Source organism: Sturnira hondurensis, unplaced genomic scaffold (genome assembly GCF_014824575.4).
Source record: "Sturnira hondurensis isolate 20B ecotype Veracruz unplaced genomic scaffold, ASM1482457v3 Scaffold0009719, whole genome shotgun sequence".
In the NCBI taxonomy this organism is placed as follows: Eukaryota; Metazoa; Chordata; class Mammalia; order Chiroptera; family Phyllostomidae; genus Sturnira; species Sturnira hondurensis.
The window spans coordinates 2,598,403-2,613,399 of NW_028082350.1; the positions used below are offsets into that span (position 1 = coordinate 2,598,403).

The 14,997-nt window shown below is 51.6% G+C and overlaps 1 protein-coding gene across 14 annotated transcripts in view; it reads right to left on the minus strand.

Moving 5' to 3' along the window:
- PHLDB1 (pleckstrin homology like domain family B member 1) overlaps positions 1-14,997 on the minus strand; it is a 51,721-nt gene that overhangs the window by 31,788 nt on the left and 4,936 nt on the right. For 7 of the 14 annotated variants that reach the window (XM_037057439.1, XM_037057444.1, XM_037057441.1 and 4 more), the window contains exons 2-6: positions 13,764-13,844; positions 12,965-13,088; positions 11,839-12,009; positions 4,332-4,457; positions 1,064-2,412 (exon numbers count right to left, since the gene is read on the minus strand). In XM_037057439.1, coding sequence (XP_036913334.1) covers positions 1,064-2,412; positions 4,332-4,457; positions 11,839-12,009; positions 12,965-13,088; positions 13,764-13,823 — 1,830 coding nt within the window. In that variant the 5' untranslated portion in view covers positions 13,824-13,844. Of the gene's footprint in view, positions 1-1,063; positions 2,413-4,331; positions 4,458-7,046; positions 7,263-10,140; positions 10,414-11,838; positions 12,010-12,964; positions 13,089-13,763; positions 13,845-14,173; positions 14,324-14,997 lie in introns of those variants that run through there. The other 7 variants (XM_037057436.1, XM_037057437.1, XM_037057443.1 and 4 more) reach the window with 7 other exon arrangements.

A 14,997-nucleotide genomic window follows, 5' to 3' on the forward strand; every position in this document is an offset into this window, starting at 1 on the left:
TTGTGCCAGGCTCACTGGCCCCTCTCCAGAATGAGCCCCCACAGTGGGCCAAGGCTTACCATCTAGGCAGTGAAGAGAAGATGTAGTAAGAGAAAACTGGGGATCCTGCCTCATCTCTCCCCACCCAACACAAACACACTGCCTGACATTTTTACCTCACTCAAAGCTGTCCCAACCTCTTCCGAAAGGGTCTCCAGACAAACCTCAATTTTCATTCTCCTCCTCTAACCAATCTCAGGGCCCCTGAGCCCTGCCCAGGAACCCCATTCTTCTGCTCACAGGAGAGAATGGGCAGAATTCATTCTGTTGTATATGTGCTCAAGTGTGGACACACCAGCAGAGCCCCTTGAGTTCCCTGTGCTCTCTGGGAATCCAACCCCCACCCAGCTCAGAGGCTATCTCTAGCACAGAGCCACACCTGCCCCGCAAATGCCTGCAACACATACAATCACACAGGCTGCCCAGATCAGGCAAGGGGCTGCCCATTCTGTTCTCTTCCTCTTTCCTGCCACCTATATTCCCAGATGATCCTGCATAGGCCAAGGTAAGCAGCTTCTACCCATTTATAGATGCCAAAGTGAAGCAAGAAAGGACCAGGGGCTTTTCCAAAGAACAAAACTTGGAAAGATAGGAGAATTGGGTTCCAATCCCAGTTGTGCAATTTGCTGTGTGGTCTAGGAAAAACCAATTCTGCTCTCTGGGCCTCAGACCTGCTTCTCAAACTGAAGAGTGCAAGGACTCAACCATATATGTGGTGTGTTCCCCTACAGCTTCATTGTATTCAGGTAAATAACATGAAAGTATACACATGAAAACAAAAGCTGTGTTATAGACTAAATGCACAGTTAGTATGAACTTAAAATTAAAGCCTTAGAAACTTCAAAGAAAGTTCTTCAGGGCATAAGAACCTTGAGATACCAGTCACTACAGTGTATCCTGGGGGAAGATTGAGAAGCCCAGGCCTATCCCTGGCCACCACCCCCCCCATTCTGCCAGCTGGCTGCCCGCATGCTGGTAGAGACCTTGCACTAGAGGTCAGCAATCTCGCTTGGCACCCACTCACCAGCCTCTCCATCTCCTGCTCCCGAAGCCGCTCTTGGCGCTGCCGCCGGTGGTACTCCAGAAGGTCATCCTCATTGTCACTGATCTCTGTGATGCTATTTTTCCGCTCTCGAGTGACAGGCACCTGTAAGTCTCCACTTGAGAGCTTCCTCCGGGCACGGGGGCTCTGCTGGGGCAAAGCCCCAGTCAAAGAGCCCAGACTGTAGGCTGGGCTCAGCCTGCCACTGAAGCTGCCCTTGAGAGGTGCCAGGGACTCCCCGAGTGTGGGCGAGGGGCTCCGTGTTCTACGGCCCCAAGCCCCCAGTGTCAGTGAGAAGTCCTCTGGTGAAGCCCCATGGGCTGCCCAGCGCCGAGGCCGGGGACTCTCTGCCACTTCCCTGGTTCGTTTGGGTTCTGGGGTTGTCCGAGAGGGCATGGAAGAAACAGCCCGTCTGGACAGAGATGGGCTCAAGGGAGGGAGTTCTCGAATTCTGTCCAGGCCCCGCCGGCTCAGACGGGGACTCTCAGGAGGCTGCAAGGTGCGGGTGGCTGACCCATCTGAAAATGTTCGGCCCACCAACTGGTGTGAGGGGCTAGTTGTCAACACCCGCTCAGTGCCTGGCAGCTCATGGAGAGGGCTGGGAGGGCAGTCCTGAAGTGTGCCAATTTTGTTTTGGGGAACAAGGACTGGAGGCTGGAACTTAGGGCTGCCAGGAATGCTTGGGGATTGGCTGTGGGCACTGGAAGCTGGGTATTCACTCAGGCTGATAGCGACCACAGGCAGCTGCCCACCCAGCCAGGGCTTCTCAGTGGTTCTGCAGGCCTCTGCCAAGATAGTAGCTGCAGGGCTATCTGTTAGCAGACCCCGGAGGCCAGGGCTCAGAGGCCTCTCATTACCTGCCTTTCTGCCCAGCCGAGGGCTCTCAGAGGAGTGGCCACCACTAGGTCGGGACTGCAGGGGCTGCAGAACCAGATGATAGCTTGAGGAACGAGCAGGTACCAGCGGAGGTATGGAAGGTACTGGCTCATGGCCACTGGGTGAGTGGCTGGCACAGCTTCCACTGCTGGCTGGTGAGGAGAGTGGAGAGAAGGCTGGAGAGGTGTTCTCGTAGCTGGAGCCCACAGACATGGCACCAGGGCTGGTTGCAGGAGATAGCAGGTAACGACCACCATTAGCCGTTGGCAAGAGTGGGGAAGTTATAGCAGGCTTCTTGCCAGTAGCTCCAGGTTCCTCTAGCACCAGTGAATCCATGATTTCCTGCAGGTCCTTCTCAATAGAGCTCACCAGGGAACTGTGGCTGGCATAGGCCAAGGGCCCCTGGTTTGCAGGCTGTGGGGTATGGTTCCCATTCACCAGACTTTCTGATTCTGCTAAAAGAAAATGCAAAGATGCCTCACATCCTGGTCTTTGACTTTGGGGAGGTCCATATACACAAGAGCAAAGGCCCTATCCCACCTTCTCTTAGCAGAGTTGGGTTGCAAAGGCTCTAGAGAAGCCAGAAGACCTGGGTTCCAGGGCCAACTCTGCCACGGACCTGCTGTGCAAATTTACCCAAGTCACTTGCCCTCAATTTTCCCTATGGAAAGGAAAAGGATGGGTAGGAATCTTCTGGCTCTAATATTTTAGCACTTAAGACAGAATTAGCAATAATGCCAGGTACTCACCCCAAGACTAGGTTCTTCCCTGTCTTGGTTTCCCCAACATCCTATATCTCTCCTTCAGGAAGAGCAGGTGAACCTTTTACAAAAGGGAGGGGAGCATGCTATGGAGCTGTCAAGTTCCAGGAGGGACCCTGGCTGGTGTGGCTCACACAAGCAAGTGCTGGCCTGCGAACCAAAGGGTCACTGGTTCAATTCCCAGTCAGGGCACATGCCTGGGTTGTAGGCTGGGTCCCCCGTAGGAGGCATGCAAGAGGCAACCACACATTGATGTTTTTTCTCTCCCTCTCTTTCTCCCTTCTTTCCTCTCTCTCTAAAAATAAATATGTAAAATCTTTTTTTAAAAACGTCCTAGGAGGGGTCCCAATCTAGTAGGACATTAGGGTTTACCAACACAGTAGCCAAAACCCATGAAAAAAACACACACAAAGCCTCCAAGGCTGAATGAATGAATGAGGGGTGTGTGTTGCACCACATTGTTTAATCAGAGGCAAAGTGAGGGACCTGGAACTGATGGCTAGTCCCTGGAAGCCAGGCTGACAACCAGCAGCTAGGTGCAGCTCAGTGCCTCCAATTAATCCATTAAGCCACACCAGCAAGAGCCTCCCTGTGCCCTGCCCCAGTCCTGGTCAACCAACAGAGTAGCTAGAACCACTGCCCAAACAGATGAGGGGTTGGCATGACAAGGATAGAGTGGGACAGGGTAAAGCTAACCAGGGAGTGGACTGGGAACTCAGGCATCGGAGCCCCCAGGGGAGGTAACTGGGGGGTAGAGAAAGAGACAGAAAAACCTTTACAAGACTGAGTTTGGGTCCAAAATTATGAGGACTATGTAGGATTATAGTCAGAGGGATTACCATGGACACCGGTGATCCCAGTGACCACCCATCTTTCCTCTGATCCCCAGGCTATCCAATTAAGCCACTGATATCACCCTGCTAGGTGTACTGCCACACATGTCCACCTATTCCAATACCATGTTGACACCTGTCATCCCACAGACATTTGAATGCCCATGCAAAGTCTGAGATGGTAGAACCACTGGCAGCCTCCTGGTCTGCATCTCTAATCCTAGGCAGCTGGGCTGAGGGGAACTATGCTGGTTCCTTGGGATAATCACCAACTTTCCTCTGGGGGTCAACAATTCAAACCCGAACTGAGGCTGCTCCACTGAGTCATCAACTAGCATAGCAGGGCAGTGGGTGGGACAGGGCCCAAGGACATGACCACCAACAAGTAAGAACCACCAGAACTTACCCAGATTCAACCTAATGCTTCCTGCTGCCCACCTCAGGCCACATGCAAGAGCAAGGCTCCACTGTGGTGACACATGAAGACCAAGGTCCCAGACACTGAAGCAGCATGTTCCAGAGCAGTGGGACACAAGCTGGCAGAGTCCTCCATCTCTCAAGACTCGTGATTTCCCAAATCTAGCTGAGCAGCACTTCTTAGATCTCTCTCAGCAGCCAAAGTGCCTGGCATTCTCCACCAGTGGCCCATGGCAGGTGGCAGAAAGTCCAGATCATGAGTGTTGTCCTGCCCTGACACTACAAGTATGGCTGGAGTGGGCAAGGAGGAAGACTATCAAGGGGGTACCAACAACCCAGCTCCTGCCCCAACTGGGTACCTACCTGGGCCAAAACTGTAGGGGGGCCCAGGAGCCCGGGCCCCTGCTGGAATCATGCTTTTCATCCACTTGGCTTCGGCCGGGTGATTAAAGCGGAGGAAGGTGGACTGACCCAGGCACAACATGCAGCCTTCAGAGAAAGAAAACACTTGGAAGGGCAGGCAGGGCTAAAGCAACCCTCATTCCACTAGCAGGTTCTTTCCAGGTTCCAAAGAACCATTCCCACCTGCACTCAGTGTCCACACCATCCACACCTGACCATACCTGTGGTTAAGAAATACACTGGCAGGGCTCAAGAACACAGACCAGAGTGGAAAGGGCACTGGTCTGGGAGTCCCAAGATCCAAGTACCAATCCTAACTCTTCTTACTAGCTGTGAGAAGGTTCCTTCAGGTGAAGTCACTTCACTCCCTGAGTCTCTTTAAAGACTTTTAGTTTTCTCTTTAAAGAAATGAGGACAATACCACTGACATCTCCAGCTAAGAAGATGCATGTGAAAGTGCTCTTCAAGTGGAGAAAATCTTCAGAGAACATAGACACTCTTGTCCCCCAACCCAACATGTACTCATGACTCTTGGATGGAAGGGTAAGCTTGAGAGGCAGTAATTTCTAGCATCACAAAAAAGACTCTGAGATAGGACACAGAGAAAAACCATGGTGCCCCTCAGGGTACAAAATTTGCTTCCTCACTCCAACAGTGGGAATGGCTACCACCTTTTCACTCTGACAATGTACCCTCTGGCCTGACATCCTCCTGCTCCTTCGTTCTCCCCTGGAATGTAGCCTATGGGCCCAGCCTCAGCCAAGAACATTCCCAGGCAATAGACACAAGTCCAGTCCTGCCTAGGAAGTGGGAGTGCATGGAAGGGGGAGGGTATGCGAGAGCCAGAAAATATAGCCAGGGGCACCAGGAGCGTGCACAGCAGCAAGTGTGACTGTAGTCACCTAAGCATAGCTAGCAGAGCTCCTCCTCTTGGCCACACAGTTGCTAGGGGACTCCTTTGAAAGACACTAGGTTTGGAGAAGACAGAGACCCCTACAATCCACCCTTCCAATTTGTTCACACCTCCATCCCCTGGCCCCAGCCTCCTCCTATCTGCCCAATCTGGTGCCACCTGGCACCCCAAGCATCATGTCAGTCTAAGCTAAGATTGGCAGGGAAATCTACATTCCTGGACACTGAGACAGTTCAGGCCACAAGGGCATGGGGCATCCCAGGCCACTTGGGTACCCTAGCAGGGCCCCCACTAAGAAGCCTGTTGCTGGAACCCAAGGCATTGCCATGGGGGTGGAGAAACCTAGCAGACTGAGAAGCCCATAGCAGATAACTACAGTGGACAAAGCCACCTACTTCTTTGGCACACCCACAGGCCCTCCCAGGCAGGCAGGCAGGCACCAACAGCAGTTCTAATGGCTAGTGGCTGGTTAGGAGAGGGAGAGCCTTCCTTGACAAGCCACCAATCAGAGGAGCTGACCCCAGAGTAATCATAACCAGAACAAATAATAGCCCACCATCCATCCACCTAATTACAACCACAGCTGTTTCAAAAAGAGCCCTGCCAGGCCCTTCCCCTTCCTTTCAGCCAGTTTGCAGGCTACACAGACCCACTCAATCCTAGACTGATTGGGGAATCAAGCGGTTGAGGGGGGGACCCAAGGAGGGGAATCAGGAGCCTAACCACACAGTCCAATCTGGGAAGAAGGTGGGAAGTCTGAGCAGATTCTAGCCCATCAGTGTCAGGCCCACCCAAGGAAGCTGTGGGCACCCAGGGACCCTTAGCTATGGCTCCTACGGCTGAGTTCCCTGCCTCCTTCTCTGCCCCTCACCCTCCTCCATACAGGGGGTGTGGCTATGCTGCCTCTAGACTATAAATAGGTGATGCCAGGCAGCAAAATTGGATCTGTATTAATAGAGGAGGCAGGAGGGCAGCAGGACTGAGAGCAGCCCAGCTCCTGCCCAAATTAACTTTCTATTTGGGGCCCTGGTAACTGCCCCAACTCTAGTCCTATGCCCTCAGGGGCTTGTCCAGCCTATTTCTGGGAAAAACCCTCTTTTCAACTCTCTCCTGCCCTACATCTCCAAAAGTCAGCCCATCCAGGAAACCCAAGAATCCCTTCTCATCCAGGCAGTTTGGTCAGTGCCTCCAATCCCCCAAAGGGCCCAGGGCCCAGTGCTGTGCTGATGGGTGGTATGGCTGCACATCTGCGGGGGGCGGGGGTGGGGGACAGGGCAAAGGAGAGGGTGCATCGAGGGGAAACACCACACACAAACACACTCTCACATAGGCTCACACACATTCACAGAAACAGACTCACACAGGCACAGGCAGACATGCTCACACACTCACAGAGCCACAGCCACTGCCCTGCTGGCTGCATAAATAGAATGGACTGGCCAAAGGGAGACTGGAATAAAGGGAAGATGGCAGGACGGGTTTTAGCCCTTTGCATCAGAGACCCCTCTTAGCCTATAACACAGGTTCCTCTTATCCTAACCAGGACCCTCAACCCCAACCAGCGGCAGGTCCCATATACCCAGTGCTAGGGAAGATAAAGTCTGCCCCACTGAGGAGTGGCCCCACACCCAGACCTCCCACTCAGAAATGCCAGGGCTCAATCAAGATCCCAAAGAGGGGTCCCCAAGGGCCCACTCCCCCTGCTCGACCCCCTCCCAGCTATTCCATGCCTGTCTGCGGCCGGCCCCAGGCTGAGGACTCACCGCCGAAGCAGGCCCTCCAGACCGCTGGCTCCCACTAGCTGGAATCCTCCAGGTCCCAGCCCGATCGGGGCCTTTGAGAGGGGGTGTGGACCTCTCACGCCAGCAGCTCCAGGATCGAAGCAGTTGGCAGCCAGGCAGAGAGCCGCCACCAATGCCCGAGGAGTGGACCGGCCACCAGCGTTGGGGGAAGGGAGCCAGGGGGAGGGACAAAGAAGCGGAGGAGGGGAAGAGGAAGTGATGGAGGAGAAGAGAGGGGAGTAGGATGGAGAGGGCGGGGTGGGAGGATGCAGGGAGGGTGTGGGCTCCAGATTCTGGCGCCAGGGGCAAGAGTAGAAGTGGGGCAGGGTGGAAAGGTTCAAGGGAGGCGACAGAAGAAAGGGTGAGAGGTAGGTACAGAAACCAGAGGGTAAGGAGCCAGGAGGCAAGAGTGAGAATAAACGGGGTTTCACTGAGAGCCCTCTGTGATAAGAAGTCTCCAGAGGCCTGGAATGGGGCCAGATCAGCCCCTGCCTGGCTGGTCACCTTGGACCAGTCACACCCTCTGACCTCATCTACAGAATGAGGAGATTGGCTTCTATAACTGCATAATTTATAATCTCTGACATTCCATGGGTCCATATATCAGAGAGGAGAAGAACAGAACTCATAGGGATCAGTTAAGTCACAAGGTCTAGCTCTATACCTGTCTGCATGTGACAAGGTCCTTCGTGGGCTGGGAGTTCAGACCAAGGCAGTGCTCTGGGCAATGTGACAGCACTGAGTCCAGCTCTTGTCCTATCCTAAATGCTTCTGCCATCCCAGGTCCCCATATTCCCAGCAGCTCACCAATCTCCACAACCAAAGTAATATCAAGACACTGCCCCTTCTAAGTCAGCCCACTTCCCTGGGCCCTCCCAAACACAGACTCCAGTTGTGCTAGCCCCAGCAGAGTTCTCCCTGGCTCTCTCACTTCAGGCTCCCATGTCCATAGCCCTTTCCATCTGGGAAATACCGTGCCACCTGCCTCTGGAACCCCTGGGGGCAGGCTGAGGTTCTTGGCCAGGCAAGCACCTACCACCCAGCCTGGACCCAGAGTACCTCTTGTTCCAGGGACCTGGCTTCTGGACAACAGAACCATAAGGGACACACTGTATTTCCTCAGACATCTCAGACACACTTGATATGCTCAGAGCTCACACAGCCCCACATACTTGCTCTTAGATATACATCAACAATTGCTCACACAGGCACCACTTAAGCTACACACACTCTGAGTCACACAAACTGTCTAAACATGCCCTATCTCTCACACACATTTAATCTCACACATACAACCCCACGGGCACCAAGACCCCTCTTATTTCATACTCACTCAGGCACAGATACCCTTTCACTCAGTCCCTGGAGAGACTTCAGGTTGAAATCAAAAGTCAGCCTCCTTAGAGGAATGATCAAGTGATCTTTCTACACTTACTGAACACCTACCCACCCTGCTATACACGTACTCACACACTCACATGTGCATGTGCATCTAATTCCCCTTTTGAAGGAAAAAGGAAGGACCATATATGGTCAAATGCAAAACAGGGGATGCCTTTAAAAAGAAAATCTCCTCAGGAAGAGTGATTCATCAGTCTAGAAACTGTGATGGCCCAGACAGACACAGAGGATGCCCACCAGCGAGATATAGGGCAGGAGGCAGGTACAAGAAGTGGGGAGCTAAGAGCTTTCGCTTTTTTTGCTCCTTCCTTTGAGCTTTATTAGCCAAGATCTTTATCAGTATTAGAGAACAGTTGGAGATTTCTCTCCCATTTTACAGAAGAAATAACTGTGGGTGGGAGGGGAAAATGTTCAGTGCCCTGGATCCCAGAGGGAGGTAGCTAGATAACCCAGGAATTCTGGCTCCCCAGCCATGTTCCAGGGAGATTCCCATGATGGCCCGCACACAAGCCTCTACCCACCAATGAGAGGCTTAGGGAGTGGAGGAAACATGGAAACAAGGGCTGGCATCAAATGCTGGCGGTAGATCAGGACCTATTGTCTACACAGCCTGGGCCCTAAGTGTGTGGCTTTCTGGGCCCTCCCCTACTTGGTCCCTTCCCAGATCTTTCATGTGGCCTGGCCCTGTGGTCCCAGGGTAGGGCAGCCTAGAGCAGACTGAAGTTCCTCCTTATTTCCTTGGTCCTATTCCTAGCTCCACCTCTTGCTCTGTAGAGAAGGCAGCACAGGATGTGCCAAAATACCCAGGTACAGGAGTGGAATCAAGAGCTCCCTGGCTCTCTCACTTCAGGCTCCCACGTCCATAGCTCTAGCTAAAGACTGGCATCTGCTTTCTGCCTATCTCCCCTCACCCATGGCCCAGGCATATTCCTGCTGGAAAAGGCTGTCACTGTCTGCCAGTCACATTCTGTGCCTCACTAAGTTGCCAGGGGCTGAGCACAGTGCCCAGAATGATCCATCTAAGGTCTGGCCCAGCCAGAGTGGGCCCATTATTATTTCTAGGTTAGCCATCTGTTTTTCAAAGATGAGGGTCCCCTCTACAAGGCCGGATTAGGGGAACAAGTCAGGGAATATGATTCTCTTGTACATATGCCCAAAGATAGGCATGTGGCCAAGTACTCATATACACATAAGAACATGGACACTTTGGTACCATCAGTCCTGATTCATTCCTGCCCTCTACTTGAACACTCTGATCTATAGGAACACTCTGAACACAAGGAAGGACACAAAGAGAGATACATAAGCGCAAAGTCACAAACACACCCGGAGATACATAAACACACTCCAGTTACACAGATGCAGAGACAGCATAGACACTCCAGAGTCATTCAGTTTCCAGGGAAATGCACTCCCAGGAATGTCCGGAGTGGGGCCAGGCAGGGCTGGGCTTGATGCCTTCCTCCAGGGATGAGACAAGGACACCCTCAGCTCCCGGAGCCCAGGGGAGGGGGAGTGCTGGGGAGAAAAACACCCATTCCTTTGTGCCTCTGCCTATCCCTCCCCATGCTGCCAAGCCTCTGGGACAGGCTAACCTAGACAAGAAGGCTATAGGGATGGGAAGGTGAGGAAGGGAAAAAGGGTTAGGGTCAGAAGAGAGTGAGAGGGTATATACTTGGCAGGGTGGGCTTTTGGCTGTGGAAGAATTGGGAATCAGGGCAGGGGGTGTCACGGGAAATGTCTAAGGATTCCATCTTGGCCCAGGCTGTTCCTCTTCTCAGGAAGCTAAATGATGCACTGGAAAGACTGGTCAAGAGAAGTCACAGAACATTGGTTCCTCCACCCTGCTCACAACATAGGGGAAGAATGTTCTTGCCCATGAATGTGAGGGATTTGGGGCTGGGGGAGTAAGGGCTGAGCTTTCTCTAGCTTTCTTTGAACTCTGCTCCTACCTCTCATTGATGCTCTGTCACACTTCCACGCACCCAAATCTTGGGGAAGATGCTCTCTTTGAGATTGAAGAAGACCATCAGCAACCAGGTGGCATCACAACCAATGTGCCAAGGGGACATATGAGGGTTCCTCCTCTCGTTCAGAGTCAGAGACCTTGAAACCCTGAAGGAAACAAGGGCTTTCCTGCTCCTGCTGGTGGGCCTGACTCCCTGAAATCAGTTGTCCCTCCTGCCCCCATGACACTCCCAAGGACAAGAAGAAAGGCTGGGTCTCCTGAGTCATGTGAGAAGGGAGTGGCATATAGAGACTCCAATGGGCCCTAGTTGGGTAGCTCAGTTGGTTAGAGCATCATTCCACACACCGAAAGTTTGTGGCTTTGATTCCCAGTCAGAGTGTGTATGGGAGGCAACTGATCGATGTTTGTTTCTCACACAGATGTTTCTCTCTCTGTCTTCCTCTCCCTCTAAAATCAATAAACTTATCCTCAACTGAGGATTAAGAAAAATAAAGAGATACCAAGGGGTGTGAACAGAAGGAAAGAGGGAAACAGTGCAGTGAGTGGGATTTCCACTGCACAGGAGCTCCCAGCTGGTAAGAGATAAGGGTCCCCAGAAAATAATTCCAGAACACCAGTCCTCCTACTCAGAGTCAGGCTTAGCCCAAAGCTCCCATCCTCATGTTAATCCCACCTCTACCGTCCCCACACCCAAATCTGCTTTTCTCATTTCCCTAATGGGATGATTCACCATACAAATTGATGCCCAGGGCAAACACACTTGTTCTGTCAAAGTACCACTTAGGTCAACCCCTTACCTGCCTGGTCACCATAATAACAAGGGGCCCAGTTTTTAAAGCTCCCTTACAACAAAATCGCCAACTGCTTTGGGAAACAGGGTGATAACCATATTCATGACCCCAAAACTCCTGTTAACAGTTTTTTAGTAGGAGTGGATATGTCCTGAGATTTTGACATCAGGTTTTGCCTTTCTCTATCCCCACCAGAAGGTATTGTCCTCATCTCCCCATCTCTACAGCTTTTCAGACCACAACTCCCTCTTGGCATCACAGTACAATGCCATTGTTCCCCTCACCAGTGCTCTAATTCCTCTCCCCTAGCAACTACTAATAACCACTACACCACCCCCCATGCCCTTTGATACCAGGCATTGGAACCTCTTTTTTTCCTATGGTGTAGGGAGGACGGATGGAAGTAGTCTGAGAAGAAAAGCAGGATGAAGACAAGTCTAGATGCCAGAGGGTTTGGGGATGTTTAGGCACATCAGATGCACTTAAATACCCCACCTCCAATATGGCCACTGAGGTAGTTACCATGGCAACCACCAAAGCAGTCTTACTCTGCACCTATTATGCACAAACTTTTAAACAGAGGTCCCCTCTGTTTGGAGGTATCAAACCTTACCCTGAATGAGCCGAGTGGGTTGCTGGACAGGGAGCCCATCAATAGCACAGGCATTGCCACAAGGGTAGAGGGTAAGGTTGCCACTCAGATTCTCAATGTAGCAGTGCTCAGGAGCCAGGCCTGGACCCTGCAGTGTGATGTCCTTGGCCGCAGAGCCAATCACTGTTCTCCCTAAAGACAGGAGGCAGACTGAGTTAGAGGGTTTGTCTAGCCTGAGGAGGCACGAACAGGGCAAGGAGAGCCACAATGGAAATATATTTCTGCCTCTTACTCCAGGGAGAATCATTTCCCACCACTGGCCACCCCTTTTGGGCCCCTGAGCCTACTGTTTAGTAGGTGGTAGAAGCTCTTCTCAAGCAGAGAAACTCTGGACCTAAGATGGAAAGGCCCAGAGGGCACAGAAGGCTCCACAGAGTAAAGAATGGGGACTTCTTTTCTGCAAACCTTCCTTGAGTCCCTCTAACTCTCCCTCCATAAGTCCTTTGTCTCCTTCATGGTACTCTGCCCTCTCTCTTTCTTCTTTCCTTCCCTTTTGCCACCTACAACCCTTGCCCTCCCTCATTCCCTCTTCCTTCAGTGCAGCCTCTTCCCTCATTGCTTCTGACCCTCCCCTGGCAGAGCCCCTAGGACTGGTATTTGGAGAATATGAATAATGTAGTATTAACCAGACAATTGAAACCAGGACAGAAGAAAGGAAGGGCAGAAGCTGCAAAGTGAAGGGGCTGTGTCAGGGCCTTATCTTGCTTGGGAGGTCTGTCCCCTACTTCCATCTGTCCATTTTTCACTGGTACCTTCTCCCATGCCAGGCATTGCCCTGGACTTGGGCCCCCTCTCTTCTTGGCTATACTGGTTGATATGAGCAATAAGCTCTCCTGTTTCAGTGTTCCCCTCCTTGTTTCTATATTGACCTTTAATCCTAGTCATGGAGCCAAATTATCTACCAAAGAGGGTAGGCAGTCTGGAGAGGCATAGACAAAGGAAGCAAACTGGTGGTGGCATCACCTCCCAGTTGGGAGAGGTGAACACTGCCAGCAGATAGTAGAAGGACTCCAACACATACCTGGACCCCAGGGCAGGAAAGTCTATAAGGATGGAGGGGTGGCAGGCAGACCTCTCCTCAACCTACCTTCCTCCAGCGGCAGAAGGGTGATAGCTGTACTGAGTCGTCCACTTCCCAGGCTCACTAGATGGGGTTTGTCTGTTTGCACTTTAAGTCCTTTGCCTGTCTCAATCAGGTCCAAGGGTCCTTTCTGCAGTCAGTGGGGGTAAGAGATGAGAGAGTTAGAGACTCCATTAGAGACTCCAGACCAGCACTTTGTACTCTAGTCCCAGTCACACCAGCACTCTCTCCAGCACTTGCCCTCTCCAAAGGGCTCTTAGCATGTTGAAAGGCTTAGCACAAATCTTGCGCAGAGCATTATTCCACTAAAGTGTAATTAGATCTGAAACTAGGCCACTAACTCATCCCACTGGCTTTATCTCAACTCTTGGCTTAACTACCCCTTTTGTCCATTAAGACAGAACAAGGAGAAAGTAAGTAAAGTAGGGAGGTACTGGGTAAGAGAAGGAGTTACTATAGAGGAGGGCCAATCAAGACTTGTCCTGTAGACTTGTCTGTGGCAATCCACTTAGCCAGTGCTTGTCCCTGTTAAACTAAATCACAAGTGAGGGCAGAGGCATGGATTGAGGACAGAAATACAGTGCAGGGTTAATCTATAAACCCTTTCTGACTTTCAAAGGGTATTTTCTGGGTAAACCAATTCACCTAATTCAGATAAAGACTTGGCTATTAATAGGCTTAGGACCTGGGGAAGGGCAGAGAAGAACTGCTGCTCTCATTCTTGGACCAGGATCACGGGTGGATAGAAGAACCGAATTCAACATCACTAACAGCCCTCTTGCCTCAGGGCCCCAACCCAACTCACCTGCAACATTGCTTGGGTCTTGCATCCAGGGCCTATCTGGTTCCTATTCAGAGTGTCCATGGTCCTGTGTCTCTAGAGCTCCTGGGGACATAGCGGAAAGCAGGTGAGGTGGGGAGGCCAGGGCAGAAAAGGGAAAGGAGTAGACTCTGTGGTAGGGCTGTCAGGGCAGGGACAGCACCAGTCATCATCATTTCCAGCATGCTTAGGTTCAGTTTTCTGAGGGAAGATGCTAACACATCTTCAGGCACAGCGTGGACACCACACCATACCCGTCTTGGCCCTTGCCACTGTAACCACAAAAAGCTCTATAAGGCCAACCTGTATGCCTGTGCTTTCTTGCCTCTGATACCCAACACCTAGGTGAGGACCCTCAGACATCTGGAGCTATAAGCAGGGTGGAAAAAATTTACCTTAGTGGGGAAAGGTGAATCCAGGGCACCTCTCTCCAAGGATACGAGTAGCCAGAGGGCTGCCAGGTGAGTAGCAGGGCTGAGATAGAAGCCCCCAACCTTTCCCTTTCTTCTTCTTCTCCCTTTGTCTCTTTTCCCGGGTGGGGGGGTCTCAGTAGGATCTTTTCTTCTTTTTTAAAATTTTTATTTATTGATTTTATTTTTTAATGGTTTCATTTTTAGAGAGGAGGGGGAGGGAGGGAGAAAGAGAGACAGAAACATCAATGTGTGAAAGATACATTAATCAGTTGCGTCTCGAACTGATTAATCAGTTGAGTCCTGCCTGGGGGCAGGACCAGCAACCCAGGCATGTGCCCTGACTGGGAATAGAACCAGCCCAATTCTCTGGCCAGCACTCAATCCACTGAGCCACACCACCTAGGGCTATTTATCGATTTTAGAGAGAAAGAGAAACATCCATTTATTTTGTTCCATTTATTTATGCATTCATTGGTTGATTCTTGTATGTGCCTTGACCAGAGAACCCAACCTTGGTGTATCAGGACAATCATCTAATCAAATGAGCTTCCTGGCCAGGGCCAGGATCTTTTTTTTTTTTTTAAAGATTTTATTTAAGCCCTGGCTGGCGTAGCTCAGTGGATTGAGCGAGGGCCTGTGAATCAGACGATCGCGGTTCGATTCCCAGTCAGGGCACATGCCTGGGTTGCCGGCCAGTTCCCTGCAGGCCAACTCCCAGCAGGGGACACATGAAAGGCAACCATACATTGATGTTTCTCTCCCTCTCTCCTTCCCCTCTAAAGATAAAATAAATAAAATCTTTAAAA